The sequence below is a fragment of the Tympanuchus pallidicinctus genome, unplaced genomic scaffold (genome assembly GCF_026119805.1).
Source record: "Tympanuchus pallidicinctus isolate F22 unplaced genomic scaffold, pur_lepc_1.0 scaffold8, whole genome shotgun sequence".
NCBI lineage: Eukaryota > Metazoa > Chordata > Aves > Galliformes > Phasianidae > Tympanuchus > Tympanuchus pallidicinctus.
This window is the reverse complement of record NW_026294802.1, coordinates 35,356,735-35,374,243: the sequence shown is the minus strand read 5'-3', so window position 1 is coordinate 35,374,243 and position 17,509 is coordinate 35,356,735. Positions and strand designations below refer to the sequence as shown.

At 35.8% G+C, this 17,509-nt stretch overlaps 1 protein-coding gene across 19 annotated transcripts in view; it reads left to right on the top strand.

The window, feature by feature from the left end:
• Nucleotides 1-17,085, top strand: part of NRCAM (neuronal cell adhesion molecule) — a 141,489-nt gene extending 124,404 nt beyond the window's left edge. For 10 of the 19 annotated variants that reach the window (XM_052668494.1, XM_052668492.1, XM_052668497.1 and 7 more), the window contains 3 exons: nucleotides 3,308-3,439; nucleotides 5,032-5,110; nucleotides 14,729-17,085. In XM_052668494.1, coding sequence (XP_052524454.1) covers nucleotides 3,308-3,439; nucleotides 5,032-5,110; nucleotides 14,729-14,966 — 449 coding nt within the window. In that variant the 3' untranslated portion in view covers nucleotides 14,967-17,085. Of the gene's footprint in view, nucleotides 1-3,307; nucleotides 3,440-5,031; nucleotides 5,111-6,929; nucleotides 9,156-14,105; nucleotides 14,164-14,728 lie in introns of those variants that run through there. The other 9 variants (XM_052668479.1, XM_052668478.1, XM_052668482.1 and 6 more) reach the window with 3 other exon arrangements.
• The last annotated feature ends 424 nt before the right edge of the window (nucleotides 17,086-17,509 follow it).

Here is a 17,509-nt window from a genome sequence, read left to right as displayed (position 1 = left end):
AAGGAGCTCTGCAGAGAAGGACCTGCGTGTCCTGGTGAGTAATAGGTTGACCATGAGCCAGCAGGGCATCTTTGTGGCTGACAAGGCCAGTGGTATCCTGGGCTGCATTAAAAAGAGCATGGCCTGCAGGTTTGAGGGACGTGATCCTCCTCCTCTACTGTGACCTGGTGAGGCCACATCTGGAGTACTGTGTCCAGTTCTGGGCTCCCCAGTACAAAAAAGACAGGGATCTTGTGCAAAGGAGGTTGGCAAAGATGATTAAGGAATGTCTCCCTTATGAGGAAAGTCTGAGACTGTTCAACTTGGAGAAGACTGAAGTATATTATCAATGCTTAGAAATACCTAATGGCAAGGTGTCAAGGAGATGGGACCAGGTTCTTTTCAGCATGCCCAGTGGCAATAGGCACAAACTGGCACACAAGAAGTTCCCTATGAATGTAAGGAAGAACTTAGGCTGCCTGGAGAGGTTGTGGAGTCTTCTTCTCTAGATATTCAAAAGCCACCTACTCTAGGGAACCTGCTTTAGCAGGAGATTGGACTCAGTGATCTCCAGAGGTTCCTTCTAACCTCTATAATTCTGTGATTCTGTGTGATTTCTTAAAGAAAAAATGTATGTCACACTGTCTTTAATCTAGATCATACTTTTAAACATTGCAAACAATGAAGTAGATAACAAGAAAAATATTGGAGTGTGGAATGCTTCCTTAATTAGGAAATCAACTGCAATATTCGGCATATTGCCACATTTTTTTTTTTTTAGCAAGTTTTCCTACAGAACACCTTCATAATGCACGTTTTGGTTTTTTTTTAAGCATACCAGTAGTGTATTGCATTCACATCTGCATTATTAGCAGTTCAGCAGCAGTAAATGTCTTTCTGCCTGTGGCAGATGATTTGCTTAGAGTACATAGGAAATTCTGTGCCATTTTTAAAGTTGCACTGAGGTCCAGAAACATTTTCTCACTGGATATATAATAAGTTAAAGAGTACAGGAAGCTGCATAAGTAAGTTTTCATCTTTGCTTTTTCCCATCTATCTTAAATACTGTTATGCATGAGTTGTTTTGCTTGTTGCTATTTTTTATTACATTTGAATGTTAAATGTGCTTTTGCATTTTGCTACAGTATTTATTATACAACCTTTAATGCCTTATTATAAATGCATATGTAAAATACTCCAAATAATTTTGACCTCAGTATGAAAACAAAATATATATTACATATAATATTAATATATATTACAGTTCAGAGGAAGATTGCCTTCGTAATTTTGTTTAAGATTGTCCTTTGTATTGATATCTATATACTTACAGTATATAAGGTATAAATGTATATATATAAACATTATATATATAAGCTATACATATATATATATATATACACACATAAGACTTTTTAACATTTTAATGTAAAAATTGTTAAAATAGTACTCAGAAGTACTTACAGTCTTCATGCAGCCTGAGGAAGACCCTCTAGGACCCTATGCTGCTGATGTTTCCAAGCTAGCTATTTCAGCCTCTAACTAAGAAATAACTAAGAAATAACTAAGAAATAACACTGAGACATGGGCTTGAATTCTGACCTGCAACTGTTACATTTTCTTGTTAGTGTGCTTGCCACTCTAGCACAGTCTCTTGTCAGCTCTTGTCTGCCAAGCAAGACTCAAGTATTGCTCAAAGGATGCAAGCATGGGCTTATTACCAGTTTGTACCCTCCATGTTTTGTAAGGAGAAGAGAGTGTGTGGTGTATGTATCACGTGGACTCGTGGTTCACTGAGCTTGGACAGTCAGTGCTCCAATGAAAATGGACTCTCTGTAATATGTTCCTATGAGTTTTCTCTTAAAGACACATCTTCTCAAAGAGAGGTGAAAATCTTTATGGGATTCTATGACTTTCACATTTCTGTGTGTAAAGCTCTTGGTGCATTATGCCCTCCACTTCACTAGAAGAAAGCTCATGGACATTACCTAATGGATACTGGTGAAATCTTGTGCCATGGGAGCTGATACACTGAACAAATAACTTTGTGGAACATCAAAATTGAAAGGGACCCATAAGGATCAAGCCCAGCTCCCTGGTACAATCTGACTGTAGTGCAAAGTGTCTTCTAAGCTGAGATCTATTGGTCCTTACAAAAATTTGCTTAATTCATGAAGTCAGAAAAAAAGTAATACTGAAACAAAATACTATATGAGCTATGCATAGGAAACCTTTGCACGTGACTTTCCCCATTCATGTGGAAAGATGATCTTTGTTTATGTCTCCCAAGACAGAGATGACTCTCCACAGAGTTTCAAACTCTTGGGTTTGAGGCTTGGAGGAGAATAGATAAGGTTTCAGTGGATGTCCATCTACTTCACCTTCATGTCTTCTTCTGTCTATAGCTCACATTTCCAGCTTCTGTTACCCTTCCTGCTTTTTTCCAACAGCAGATCCTAAGGCCAGTCGCTGGCCAGTGTATTTCCAAGTAGGAGAGTGGAAAATAAGGTTATCCAGGAAAATCCTCCTACTGTGTTAAAGACTAGTAGCAGTTCCAGCCACCAAACCACACAGATAATTTCTTTCCTCACTCTGACTGTAGTGTTTCCTTATTGTTTACATTATTTTCCAAATAGAATCAGCATTTGGAGAGAAACAGTGTAAAGGAAAAGCTTCCCAATTGCCTTGTGTTAAGTTCTCACTAATGCTAAATTATGGCAATCATGATAAATTTTAGGATGCTGTACACATTTGAGGAGAGGAAGAACACTTATTATGCTTAATAAGGCTTTAAAGGATGCTTCATTGTTGATTTTTAGTTGTAATTGAATGTTATGGTCTTGGATGACCCATCTGTTTCTGTTTCTGACTAATAGGTGTGCAGTAGCTAATGTGTATTGCCTTTTTATTCATTTCAGTAATGCAATCTAAGTCTTTGTGTGAATTACAATTTGCAATTTCATTTCAGTAGTTCAGTTAATGTAAAATGGTTGAAAACGGTCCTGAAATTCGTGAAAAGCAAGACAGTATGTGTACAGTGACAGTACATGTGACAGTACATGTTTTGCAAAATAGCTGCTAAGCCTAAATGTTGAAAAAAGTTGGCAGAATTCTTATATATTCAAAAATAAGTTCTGTGCACTTTTCCTTGCAAACATTTTAAATAATGAAAATATTCACTAAATACAATATCACTGCTTTTCTTAATACTAATTTTTGCAAGTGTTATTCCTTAATTAATAAATGATGTATACTGACTGTTATTTAATTAACATAGAATTTTAATGCAGGTAAAACATTCTCATAATGTTTTTTTTCTATTCTCCAGCAATGGCAAGTCGGCAGGTAGACATTGCTACTCAAGGATGGTTCATTGGACTTATGTGTGCTGTTGCACTTCTTATCTTGATTTTACTGATTGTTTGCTTCATAAGGAGGAATAAAGGTGGCAAATATCCAGGTACGATATGTAACAATAAAAGTAAAATTATCTCCTGGTAATCAATCCATTTATCACAGATCTCAGATTACATTTGCCCCTAGTTTATACACAATTGCATTGTATATATGAGAAATCAGTTCTATTGTTTGGTAGGCTCATTGGGAGCAATCTGCCTACTGGTGGACAACTTCAGTCCCTAAAAAGAGTTTTCTCAATCATCCTTAGAGGATTGATTCTATTACCCTACATTAACACTTTAAAGAGGGTTGAGCTTTCTTTGGGATACTTGGCCGTCCTGCCAGAACTGCATGCCCCAAGCTTAGCCTTTTAACTCACCAGAAAGAGCTGATTTAGAACTCATATTAAATTATTTTTGTCTTAATTTTAGCATGTCATCTTCAGAATACCGATGGCTATTAAAAAGTACTGAATTATTTTAATATGAAATTATAGCGGCCAGATTCATTTCAAGATGTTATGAATTATCGTGAGGAATGATTCATATCATCTTAATCAACAGTGTATAAACTGGGGATGTACAAATTAAGTGTGGAAATAACCAGAATAAAAGATAAGAGGCAATATATTGGATTATATAGCAGTATAATCCAATTATACTGGATTATGGAAATATATCTATATTATACTGGATATACTGAAATATATCCTATATAAGTAATAGGTAATAATAAGGTAATAATAATATCCATATAAAAATAATAATGTAACAGTAATAATGATGGTAAAAATAATATTAAAAAAAGAAGGAAATGAAAGACAAAGAAAACCATGATGAAGATAATTATTGACCAGTATATTATTTTAGACAACACTCTTAATTTATAGGAATGTTTCATGTAAAGATTTATCTTCTCAGATATTGGCAGGTTTCTGTGCTGCATGGTTGCATGGAGACAAATTACATGCAAAAATTAACACAAGACTTATGCAGTCTTACCAGTGAATGCAAACTGTAATAGAGATGTGCAAGAGATAAGATTGTGTTAAGTTTAGGTTCTGTTTTATGTGTTTTTCCTTTGATTTTGATCATGTCATAGAAAGAAAAGAAATAATGAACAGACCAAGCCTATTCTTTTCCAACATGAATATTTTTCAAATGGTGTTTAAAATTTCCTGGAGACTCTATTGCAATACTTTTAGTGCATTGTTAGGGCATGACATGAAAGCAGAAGGAAACAAGCAGTGAATACAAGTGAATTTGATTCAGTTTCGTCAGTTGATGTAGGAGAAATATCAAGAGGCAATATGGGCAATGTGGATATTCAGATTTCAATAAACAATAGCTCTGCTAATAACTCAAAATAAAATAGTTCAGTATTTTTAACAAGTATTTATTTTGTAATGAAAGAAAGGAAAAGTTTTATTCATGCAGGATGACACAGTGTTTTGTACTCGAATTAAGATAAAATTCTGTAGTTAACAGATCTTTTTCTTCAAAAGAAAACATGCAGTAGTCTAAGGCTCCAGTTCAATCAATTATTTTTATTCAAATCGTATTCTAGCCAAATCTGATTGGTTTGAGAAATTAGGGTCTTAAGGTATCTAGCCTTGCTGTTTAATGATAAAAGTTATTATTTCAAATATTTTAGTGAAAGAAAAGGAGGATGCACATGCTGATCCAGAAATACAGCCTATGAAGGAAGATGATGGAACGTTTGGTGAATACAGGTGAGCAGCTGATGTGGTTTGTTGTGTTCACTCTTCATATCACATGTACTTTATGCAATATCACACTTGCAATTTCAAAACTAACTTTATTTCAGTGTTGAGAAAGATTCTGCTTCCACTGCTTTATAGAACTGTAGATAGCATTTCAACTATGCTATAAGAAAAAAAAAGTCCGAGATTAAATAATTGAGAGTTGAGAAAAAGCCACAATTGCAAGCTGAAATGCAGATTCAAACAAAGTTGTCTCAAAGGGAGGAATCAAAGGGAGATTTTTTATAAACCCATGTTTCAGGTACTTAAAATATCAAATACAGTATGCTTTCAACCTTTTAGTTAGAGGACATTTGACATTATGTTTTTTAAAAATGCATTTCTAATTGAAGTTTAATAAAGACAGTCTTGTGTTCCACTACCTGGAAAACAAATGCATTTAAAATGCCATTAATGGTAACACTTAATCTAATAACAAGGCAGCAGCGTTAAACATGGAGGTGAGGGAATGTCCTACAGGAAAAAACAGATCTTCCCTCCATGTATTTCAGTGCAAGAAACAGAGAAAGCAGATTCAAAGCATACAACACTCTTATTCCTGACTCTCCTCCTTCATTCTAAAAGTAGTCTTTCTGAATCTCCTGACATTATAAGAAGCATGCTTTGGCAAGTCCATTCATGGGAGTATAGATTATTAAATAAAACAACAGCATATCATTTGGTGCTTTTGAACCACAATTTTTCAAATAATGTTCTTAATTTCTAAATATGTCTATGGTGTTATATTTTATTTACGTATTGTGTATTACTGTGTATTACTGTGTTTAAAATTATTGTGAACAACCTTTAAGACTTTGAAAATGCTTAACTTACACAGATTAAAAAAAAACAAAGCAAAACAGTTTTTCCAAGAAAAATTCTCTTGCTTTAGCTTTCTCACATAAGGGAAATGTGCATATAGATCTGGCTGCATTAGATTTCCAGTCTGAATACCAAAGAACAGTTCCTGTTTGTTCTTACTTGTGGTTTTTAAAAAAAACACAAACAGCTCTACTCTGTTCTTAGGTTAATCATTTTTGTGTGCCATTTTGTTACAGCCTTAAGTGCATATGTACTAATCTAATTTAGCTGATAAAAGCAGTAGTATAAAGCAGCATTTGGAAGCGGATGTAAATAAGTACTGTATACATTTTCCTATGCAGTCCAGTTTGCATTCTCATGTATCACTCCTCTGCTTTTCAGTACTTGGAACTTTCAGCAGCAGAAGCTGGCCCTTATACATAATTGTACAAATTCTGTGACTTGAATATATGTTTTCTCAGGTCTAGACTAAAATTATTGAAATCTACTTTCACATGTGACCTGTAGCAGAATTTGAATTTGTTTCCATATTGAAGAGTTTTAAGTCAATCTAAAGAATCACATAGTGTTTTATTAAATGATTTTATTTATATACCACTTGTCTGGTGAAAATGGACATTTGGATGCCTAGCTTACAGACTTGTTCATATGTTTATCCTATTTACCATGCAAAAACTCCTTTCTAAAATGTATTTCTGTGTAATTAGTCTATGTTGGGCTTTCCTCTTTTTTCCTTAGAGACAGGGCAGCAGCAGCAACCAGTCAGATTACAGAAGATATCTTGGCATTCTCTCTGCAGCCCAGCATCCCTGCAGTCTCTCAGTTCCCAGTTTGCCTGTCTCACATGGCACTGGTCACGATGCAGTGCTTTTATGAGGACAAAGGGTATAGGGTCTCCCTTGAACAAAAATGTGATTTTTGAAAGGTTTGGAAATCGCAGTATTTTGAACTTTTTTCATCACTTCAGGTCCATGTCTGCTTGGACAGGAAAGAAAATGGACAAGGAAAAGAAAAGAAAAGGTAGCTGTGCAAGTTCTTCTGAAGCAGACCCTGTCTTTACCAAAGCAAAGTCTGTGAGATCTGACAGATCCAGCTTCTTCAGAAGGTCAGGGGATCAATACTCCAACGTCAGATCAGAGACCTCCTTCACCAGGAGGAAGGCTAGGCAGTCTTCAGAGCTTAGAAGGGCTAGTTCTGTCTCTGCTTCCCTCTGCCAAGAGGAAAAGAGGTCAGACAAATGGATATACAGGCATGGCTCTAGATGTCATGCTTCTGAGCAACAAATAATGGGTTTGGATGAGGGTTCAAATTCTCAGGCAGGACATCCACACCCTTTCCACCAACCCCTCAGCTGCAACTCAATTCATGGCTCACTGGCAAGGCAGCATTCTTCTCTCCTGCACCGGTTCAGCCAGACCCCAGACTACTACAGCTCAGATTCAGAAGACACTCAGAGCTCCAAACACAGGAAGGTAAGACCTTCTGCTACTACTCATTTCTCTGAATCTGAAAAGAATTCATTAATGAAATCTGTAATTTTGCCTGAGCTAGCTACTGTCTTAAAGGATGCACTCACAGCAGCCAGACAAAGTATAACTTCTGTGGCACAGACTAGGTCCCACTCAATAAAGCATCCTAGGATACCAATTACAGAAGTTCCAGTGGTTCCTCTAGAAGAAATGGGAAGCAGTTCCCAAACTTTTGAGTCTGATCAAATAGGCAGTATCAAAAATCAAGCAACTTCTGGGAAGGAGAGAGTTGATGCTTACAAGGATTTGGAGGTTGATTCATCCCTTGAAGATGATGAGGTGTCATCTGAATCCCCTGCAGAAGATGAAGAAGGACCAGATGCTGAACGTAAGTTTGGCATGGAAAATCAGAGTTATCTGTTCAAGCACATTAAAAGGGTGTTAATGCTGAAAACTTCCAAAGGTGAATGCCCTTCAGAAGAAATGCCTGTATTATCTGAAGAAGGCAAGGTAGATAATGCACTTCCTATCCATTCAACAGTGGAAAATTTCATCTGTAGGATCTGGGGTAATCCTGAGGCAAAACACAAAGCTCCAGAAATCCTACATAAGCTGTATCCCCTTCCAGTGGATAAAGCTGCTTTGTGGGGGACCTTGCCTACGGTAGACAGGCCATTGATTACTGCTGATTCTGTGCTTTCAACGTCTGCTAACATGGATGCTCTCCCTAAAGATCTTACTGATAGAAAAATTGAAGAAGAAATCAAAAGATCTTTCAGTCTGGTTGCAGCCCAGCTTGGAGTGTCTATCTACTGCACTTATGCTTCTAAAGCATTACTATTATGGCTGGAGGAAGAACAAGCCAGAGTTAAAAGAAAATGTGTCCCATCTGGTGCCATACAGAGGAAGCACAGACTGTGTAAACTTGCAGCTAACTTTATCCATGATGCAGCTGAGGATTCTCTTAGACTCACAGTTAAAAATGTTGCATGCCTCACAGTAGCCTGGAGAGCTATATGGCTGCGTCCTTGGACCTCATCACTAGATCTCAGATGTCAGCTGCTCTCTCTACCATACACTGGTGGCAAGCTATTTGGTGAATCCTTGGTCCAGATCCTGAAGGACTTTGCAGAACACAAACATTCCTTACATCGGATGAAAAAAAAATGCTCTTTTGGCAGCTCGTTTTCTTATCCTCACAAGTCTCAGAGTTCCTTTCGTTCTCCTCCAAAGTTTAAAGGAGGAAAGGGAAAATACAAAGTCTCACAATCTTTTCATGCCAGCTATGAAAGGACATCTCGTTTTCAAAGAGATACCAGACCATCAAGAGGAACTTTCTAAGAACAGCTAAAACTATCATCGTTTCTCAGGAACTAGGGAGGCTGAAAAATACAGAAATTTATGCTGAATAAACTTCAATATTTCAATATTGGCAAGTAGGGCCAATGCTTTGAAAATGTATTATTTCAAAATAAGATTTAAATTATTAAATTACTTAAATCTTAATTGCTAATTATGATTTCCCAGAGAAGTCATAGGAAGATTTTTGGCACTTTGGCAGCTTCTAGTATTCACGGTATTCTTGGAGTGGCTAAGACTTGTTTGAAATGTTGCAGTCTTCCATGATGTTTCTTCTGAGAGCATATTTTCTTCCATACTGATCTCATGGAGGAAAAAATAATGTTTCTGGGATCACAGATTGACTGGATGTAGAGTGTTCCTCTGATTGGAACAGTATGCACAGCATACTGCACAGTTCCTCTAGAATTATTTCTCTACAATCCCAGTGGTTTTCTCATTTGGAAAAAAAAGTGAATTTTGGACAATGTTTACACCAAGGAACTGCAGGAAGTACAACAAGTGCTGTAAATGTGTTTATTTAAATTTATAACAAAGACTACACAGAGCTCCTGTTTCGGTCAGTGTAGCTATATAAATCAGCCCAAATTTCTGTCCTGGGTCATAAATCAAGAGATTAGGAATAAGTGGCATCTATAGACCTGTTGGTTCATGGGTGGGGAGAGTTTGCAGGCATATATTTCTTATTTAGCTTTATGAAAATAGAGCTTTTTGCATCTCTTCTTACATGATATCCCAGAGTATTTGTCTTCAAAAGAAGATCAAGCAGGATAAGGCGTCTATAGTAGCTGACTGCTATTGTGGTTACACAGGATATTTGCACATTTTGTTGAATTCCTTTGACTCCCTTCTTCATCATTTTGACACAGATTATTTTTTCTAGAAATTCCTAGCTATGCTATGGGAGACTTTCTGGAAATGGTTAATGGAGAATTCTGAGGCCAATAGATAACATTAGTCTTCCTGCTTTGTCTAGATTGACTAGCAATGAGGATATATTTTCTACATACAACAATATTTTTATGCTGTTTTATTGCAGCCTAGGTTCGTTTCCAGGGGAACCTAGCAATGATTTGTGCCTCACAACAGTTATAATGTTGATCCTTCCTAGCACTGCAGATGATGTCAGTAGACTGCCCCTGGAGGATTCCTGCTGTATCTGAATAGTCTGATTGGACTTGGCAGTGATCTTATTGTGTCCTCATTCACACACGCGTTCTTTCTCTGATGGTTCTTATTTTAATTCTTGAGCATCTGTGTCACCTACTTTTTAAAATCAGTTCTTTGTTTTTTCCTTTGTACTGTTTTTCTCCTGAAATAGCAAGAGTGGAAAGTTTGATTAAATTGATCTCAAGCAGATTTTTCTTTACTACTTTTCACTAGGAGTAGATCAGATTCTTAAGCTAACAACATTTTCAGCCTGCTGCCAGGAACTTAGTCTTCGGTTTTTTCAGCTTCTGCCATGATTGAAGATTACAAACATGCTAAAGAAAATCTGCTCAGAAAAAAAACAACAAGATAGATGTGCCTTTGTCTTAGGTAGATTGGAAATAGTACGAAGTTTTGAAATCTGAATTATTTGTGTAAGAGTATAGTGAAAAGTATAATCTGCATAATCCTCAGGATCTCTTATTAAGGAGTGTGAGCAGATGTCCATTAGGCATTGGATCAGAGGTTGTCCTGGAATCTACAACAAAGCCACAGTGTAACATACTTCTGTGCCTCTGTGTGCTTATACTTGAATATTTCTGGTGTGTTGACCTGAAGGCACAAAACAAGAAGTTCATTGCCAACAAATTTCTTCCTCGTCATCCTCCCTCTGCATCCAATATCCCAGAATGCTTTACCCATTTGGTTTGTTTTGTGTTGCCTTTCATCTGACAGCTGCGCTATAAGGAAAAGTAGTATATTGCTAACCATATATTGAGTTGTTTTGCATGTCTATGAATGTGACAAAGTTTAGTGGGAACTAGTTGCCTGCTGGACTGCAGAGGCATCTTCCCCATTCTGACTGGTTGCTGCATGTACCCATATCTAAGGAAGAAAAGTTGAAAAGTTGAAAGAAGAAAGGAGATTCCAAGGTACATATTTCTTTCAATAACTGATGATTTTGTGAAATGGAAGTACTTTTTAAAAAAATGTTTGTACTTTGCATTTACACATTATTTTTACCTCCATATTTCATCTCTCTTAATCATTGTCTTCAAGTTTACTGTGTGTTTCATACAACTAGGAGGGAAAAGAAATATGTATTAGCAATTATCTCAGAGAAGTATTCAGAGTTTTAGAGTCTGCCTTACTGTCAAATTCTTGTTGAAATGGCATGAAATGCCTGATACATATTAGTACATACCAAAATGTCAGGTGCATTTCAGTCTTTATTGAGCAACTTTCATCCTTAAAAAGCTGGTAAAATATTTATAAGACAACAAATAGAGAAGGTATCCCTAATCTTCATTTCCCGGTCTTCTGATATGAAGATAAAATTCAGTTACATTCTCATCTCTTGTTGCATTCCAGTACTGATTGTCTTGCTGCTAACTGTCAGCACTGCATACATGACACATTTCAAAATACTTCTTAAATTTTCCATTATAATTTTAGTTAACCCAACTTGTACTTTCTGTTTCAGTTCAGAATATTACACTTAGATAAGTTTAGAAGTCAGCAAGCAAAAGCACAAACAAAAACTAAAAGAAAGTGTGAGCTATGATGGTTACATTTTGGTCTGTTTTTATGAACGGTCATTAGAAAATCTTGCAGATACTGTATCAAAATTTCTGACCTTAATGTGTTTTTGCAATATTATATAGTCTAAAGAGTAAAGTGTTATATAATTCTTTGGACATCAATATTAATAACGGGACAACTGTGTGGCTTTTGTAGTTTGCCTCTTGGCAGCACACAGAAAACCCATTCATTTCTCCAGAGTGCCAGAAGTCCCTTCTCTGTTTTGCACACCCAGGGTTGCTAAAATGCTGTCAAAAATATTGAGGTCTTCACTTTTTTTCCTCTCTCCTCTTTGGTTTCTCAGCTATCCTCCCTTTCTTTCCCTCACCCAAAACACTGTGTTCATCTAATACAAGTGTTATAATCCAGTTTGGCAAAGAATCAAGACCCCATTCAATGTGTTTCCTTTTCCTGAAAAAGGGAAAGGAAAGCACCTTAGATAATCCCACTTCTTTTTTCAATGCCAGAGCCTGGGAGAACTTCTTTCTGGACTTTTCTGGCACAAAAGAGGAAAGAATCCCCAGATTGAGGTTTGATTTTACACCTGCTGTAACTGTGCTCTTATACCAGCACCCATGCAGGTACACTCCTGGGTAAATCTGCAGTTTTGTTTGGTTTTAATTATACAGACAGTAGAATCTGTATCCTTGTTAATATCTAGAAAAATTACAGACAGAATGCAACCAACTGTGATTTTTTTTTATTGTTCAGATAATAAATAAATTTTGTTTCCATAAATGCAAAAAAAAAAAAAAAAAGAAGCAAAGATCAACACAAAGGAAAAGTTTCTATTTACATATTTATCAAAGTTGTAAATTAAAATTGACCGTTTTATTGGATTAAACACAAAAAGGTCTGAAATGTGGATATTTTTAGTACAGTACTGGTATATTATTTACTTACTTTATATTTCCAGCCTAGTGAATTACACTGGATTGGATCACGCTTTAGAACATTTACAGTTTTTTGACCACTTGGATGGGGTGCAAATGCATTTTTAATTTGCTTTCATTCCTAAATGTTACTGCATAAGCAGTTATGAAGCAATGTTCTTTGCTAAATGCTATGACTCTATGACTGAGAAGTCATTAAACACTGCAGGTCATTTTTATCTGGGAGTAGGACCTGGTATCATTCAATGTGAGGGTCTGGTCTTCATTGCTTTTGTATAGCCTGTTTTAATGACTGTTGCCCTCAGAGGAGAACAATGAAGAAAATACTTTGCTATCTGACTAAAAGAGTCACACTTAGGATTTGTAATAGTCTATTCTTTATTTACCTTTTACATACAAGATCCTTCCAAAATGATCTGTCTTTGTAATCTGCTCGCGTTTGCAGTGTCACAAACATTTGCACTTTGCTGCTGCATGAGTGACATTTCGGAGCAGAATTCATTTAAGTGTTAATAACCTGTATGTTTGCAATGAGCACACAAGATCAATGATCAGATATTTATCCTAATGCCATGTACACAGCAATAACGAAAAGCAAAGTCAAGCCAATACAGTCAAGTGTATTTGGCCTCTGTACATTTTAATTTTAACATGAAGGTTTTAATAAGATAAATGTTCCTGCCACTTTTGTGTATGCATAGAAAAATAAAATCTCCTCTATGCTTTAAAAATACCAAAATGTTACAAGCGTATTAGAGGTGTCCTTCTCTCAGAATGTGAAAACGTGGAGTTTTCCAAAGTAAAAAAAGGATGTTGAGATAAGGAATATCAGTTGGATGGAAAATTATGTACTGGGCTGCTGAAATACTTCTCGATAGAGCATTTACCAGTGAACCTATAATATGTGACCTTATATATGCTATAATGTTTTGATTTTTCTGGATATTTAGAGAGAGTCAGTAGAAAAACAAAAGCAAATACATTATTGGACAATCTAAGGTATTTGTTTATAGGAATTACACAGTTAAAATAGTTTGCTGAACATATATGCAGTCTAATAATGTAAATTTTATGTATTTTCATTTCCTCAATATTCTGTACATGTTTATTTACATTTTCCTTAAGATGGAAGTCATGAAGGAAAAAAAAATTGTTTGTTCTTTGGTACCTATACAAAGTTACATGTTTTGTTTAAGACAAAGTGTAAGAGAGTGCTTTTTCAGTACTACCAGTAGTGTTTTTCAGTTGGAGATGATTTGGAGCTGCTGCTGAAATCTTCCTCTTGAGACTGAAGTGCAGTGTTGAGGATTAAAAGAGCCCAGCTGCATCTGTTTCACAAAATGCAGGCTTACCACAGCTACAAATTTGTTTGGGATGCTGATGGTGCTGCAGCTTTTCTACTGACTGCAGTACTCTGCTAAATGGATTTTTCATCCCTGCCTTTCTTTCCTTGCCTTTTCCTGTTGTGCTCCAAATCACCATCGTCATTGCCTGAACATGTTATCAGTTATGGATTGAGATCTCATAAGTAATAAAAAACCTAAGCATGCTATTAACTGCTCATTTCTAGCTACTGTAAGCTGAATTTGTTGATTTATCTGTATGCAGTAAACGTTTTAGCATTTTTAAAAGCAACTTATTATGATAAAATACTGATCACTATCAGGATATGGACTTTGCTTTTCTTCTTAGGCTATTTTCATTTGTTTCTTCTGCACCCTTTTAATGGAATATGTAGGTCTCTTGAAAGGTAAGATTAAAAATTGTAAGTCTGGTCTGCATTATGTAACAAATTATTTGAAATGCAGCACTGTTATTTTCTTTGTACTAGTAAAGAAAAACAGTATATTCCATTTAACCGAATTCATTCTTCATTCGTGTTGAAGGAGTCAAAGAAATTAAGAAGTTTAACAGACTAACTTCACAGCACATCAGAACCTTGTTACTTTGAAGAACAAATAATTTTTTTTTGTAACTTTACAACCCCTTTCTTAATGCTTGCAGTTGCATCTAAATTGCTTCCAAGCCAATGGCACAAGTCTTACCATTGAAAAGTCATGCACGATGAAAAAAATAAAAACAGAAAGCCACAAAAAACCCACCTTCCACTGAAGGCATTCTCTGTTTAAACCATCACTACACCATGCATTCATGTCAACTGCATCATATTGATTTGTCTCTACAATGTGTGTGGATTTACTGCAGGATTATGGGGCTGCACACATGCTTCTTATGAACTCTGCATGCATGACTGACTTTGCCTTACAAAATGGTGCATCGCTTAATTCCTTTCATTTGTTTGTTTGTGTTTCCAGCGATGCAGAGGACCATAAACCTCTAAAAAAAGGAAGTCGGACACCATCAGACAGAACTGTGAAAAAAGAAGACAGTGATGATAGTTTAGTTGACTATGGAGAAGGTGTAAATGGCCAGTTCAATGAGGATGGCTCCTTTATTGGACAATACAGCGGTAAAAAAGAGAAAGAACCTGCAGAAGGAAATGAAAGTTCGGAGGCTCCTTCTCCTGTAAATGCCATGAATTCATTTGTGTAATCAAAGAACTTGATTCCCTTGTGTTTTCTGTTTGTTTGCACTTGTACGTCCTCCTTCTCGTACGATGAACATGCAGGTAACAAAGCTCCTCACCTCAAAGTGTTTATGCTATGAGAACGTGCCGGTTTGTACAGCTGTATGGTATAGTGACACACCAACTGGGATGGTACTATGAATCAAGATACAGAATTCAAATTTTGTTTGAAACTTGGATTTCCTTACTTTTCTAAAAAAGGAACCGACGCAGAAAAAAAACAGCACTGACTTACAATTTTGTTTCCTGTTGAAAATATGGTATAATGCATGAAAAAAGATGCTACACAATTCACACTCTCACATTCACTATAAAAACATGACTGGACAGTTTGTTATGCAGTCCTCAGCCGAATCCCTGGGTATGAATTCCATTTTCATTGTTAGAGTGTTATAGTAGTATTATATAGAACTTCAATGTCTTTGTGGACATTGTTGTGAAATTGGTGACTCAATGTCTAGCTATCATATGTCTTTTTGCAAGACAGTTAGGAACAGTATGTACAGTATATAATTGCTAAATGATTTTAGTATGACACTTGCATTTGCTGATGCTTAATGAGACCCTATTATCTGCTCTTTGCTCCTATTACTTTATAGCCTTTTTAATCTATCAAGTATTACAGCAGTACAGTGTTCTATTTTTTACATCAAAACACGTTGGATTGATTTTAGGGTATAAAAGATATGCATTGCAATGCATTTTGGAATTTGTACAGTCACTGAAAGAAAAACTTTAAAATGAGAGAAAATATTCCAGAAAACACAGGGCAAAATACATTCAGTGCCTTTATACAATATGCATTCCATAATGCACTGTACTATGAAATCAGTTGGTGCAGTAAACTGTGATTAGCGGACAACTATCATTGCCATAAAGTGAAAACTGTAAAATAAAAAAGTGTTATGAAACTGTTGTGCTGAAAATTGGAATGTTTTAAATGTTTTAAATTACACAAATGAGAATATGAGTGTTGGTTTTTTTTTTCCTTATTAAAGAAACACTTTCTAGACAGTTACAGCACAACAGGTTTTCATGGCCTTAGAAGATTTATTTAAAACAAGTAATCAAGCAACCAGAAGTGAATTACTTCCTTACACAGCAAGCTATAAGCTCTTCTAAAACAAAGAGTTAAAAACCAAGGCAGCCAACTTCACCAGCCAGAGTGCGTTTCCCTCCGTGTCCCGGCCCAACCAGTGCGGCAGCTTTGGGATTATCTACACCCTGAAGCAGTGTGGGGTTACTGCTCACAACTGCAGAATTCAATCTGACAAGCGCTCCTATGGTTTAGTGGTAAAGGATTACCATTATCAGTTACAAAATTATTTTCTCGCATACAATATCAATCAAGTGTTTACCTCCAAATATAAATTTTATAACAACCTATGGTTGAAGGAATGCTCAGTTTCATTTGCCAATAAATTGGTTTTTCATAACTTGCATCAAGTTTAATTTTAAGTAAGCTTTTTATATGTAGATATTTTGTTGAATTTGTAAATACACTTAAAATGTAGGTGCTATATGCTTCTAGGTGTTACAAACAAATAAAACAAGAAAGCTTATGTTGTACTGTGTAAGAAGTACTATAGCCAATGGTGTGCATGGTATTTTAAGGCATCTACTTCAATATAATTTTTTTTTAATTTTTTTTTGCTGTGACAACAAAATAGTGAACTGTTCTGCTTTCTCACTGCAGATTCCTAATTGAACCATTCACAGCTTTTGCCAATGCATTACATCAGATCATAGCACACCTCGCAGCATCCATGTACATATTGTAGGTAAGGTACAACTGAAGTACTCACAAGTGTATCTGTCATAAGCTTCTTTCGCACCTTTGAGCTTTCTGTTGATCAGTTTTCCTAACAGGAACCGAAGCAAAAAGTGAATTATACAAACGTTGACTACAAAGCACAAAGAGAAAATTTCTTAAGATTTGCCAATGGTTTTGGTAAAAAAAAGAATATAATTTTATTTAATTGTAGATGCTGAATGATCTGTGCATGTGGGGGTAAACATACAGGCTTACTTCTGTAATAGTGCAACAGATTTTGTATTAAAAATAAATGTGGTTTTAAAATTTCACTGTTTGTTCTGTTTACACCAGCAGTAAAAATCACATCTGATTTACCATCTAATTAAGAATTTGAAGTAGGAAAAAGCATGAAACAACTCCATCAGAAGCTGTTGCCATGGTGTTACAGGACTATATATACTGCCGCCAAATTATTTATGGAATATTGCTGGTCTTTACATACAACCATTTGAAAAGAAAGGTGAATTTTATCTGATCATTTGCCATTTAAATCTGCTACAGCTTAGATTTTACTTCCATGGATGCTTTATTTAGTCACATTTCTGTGCAGAAAAAAAAGGAAACAGTCATGTCTATACTTGTAAGTGTGCATAAGAGCAAATAAGAATGTTTGTTCCAAATTAAGAGCCTTCAAATAGGATCCTAAAGAGCATACAGAATTCAGGGCAATTTTAAACTGGATATTTAGCAGTA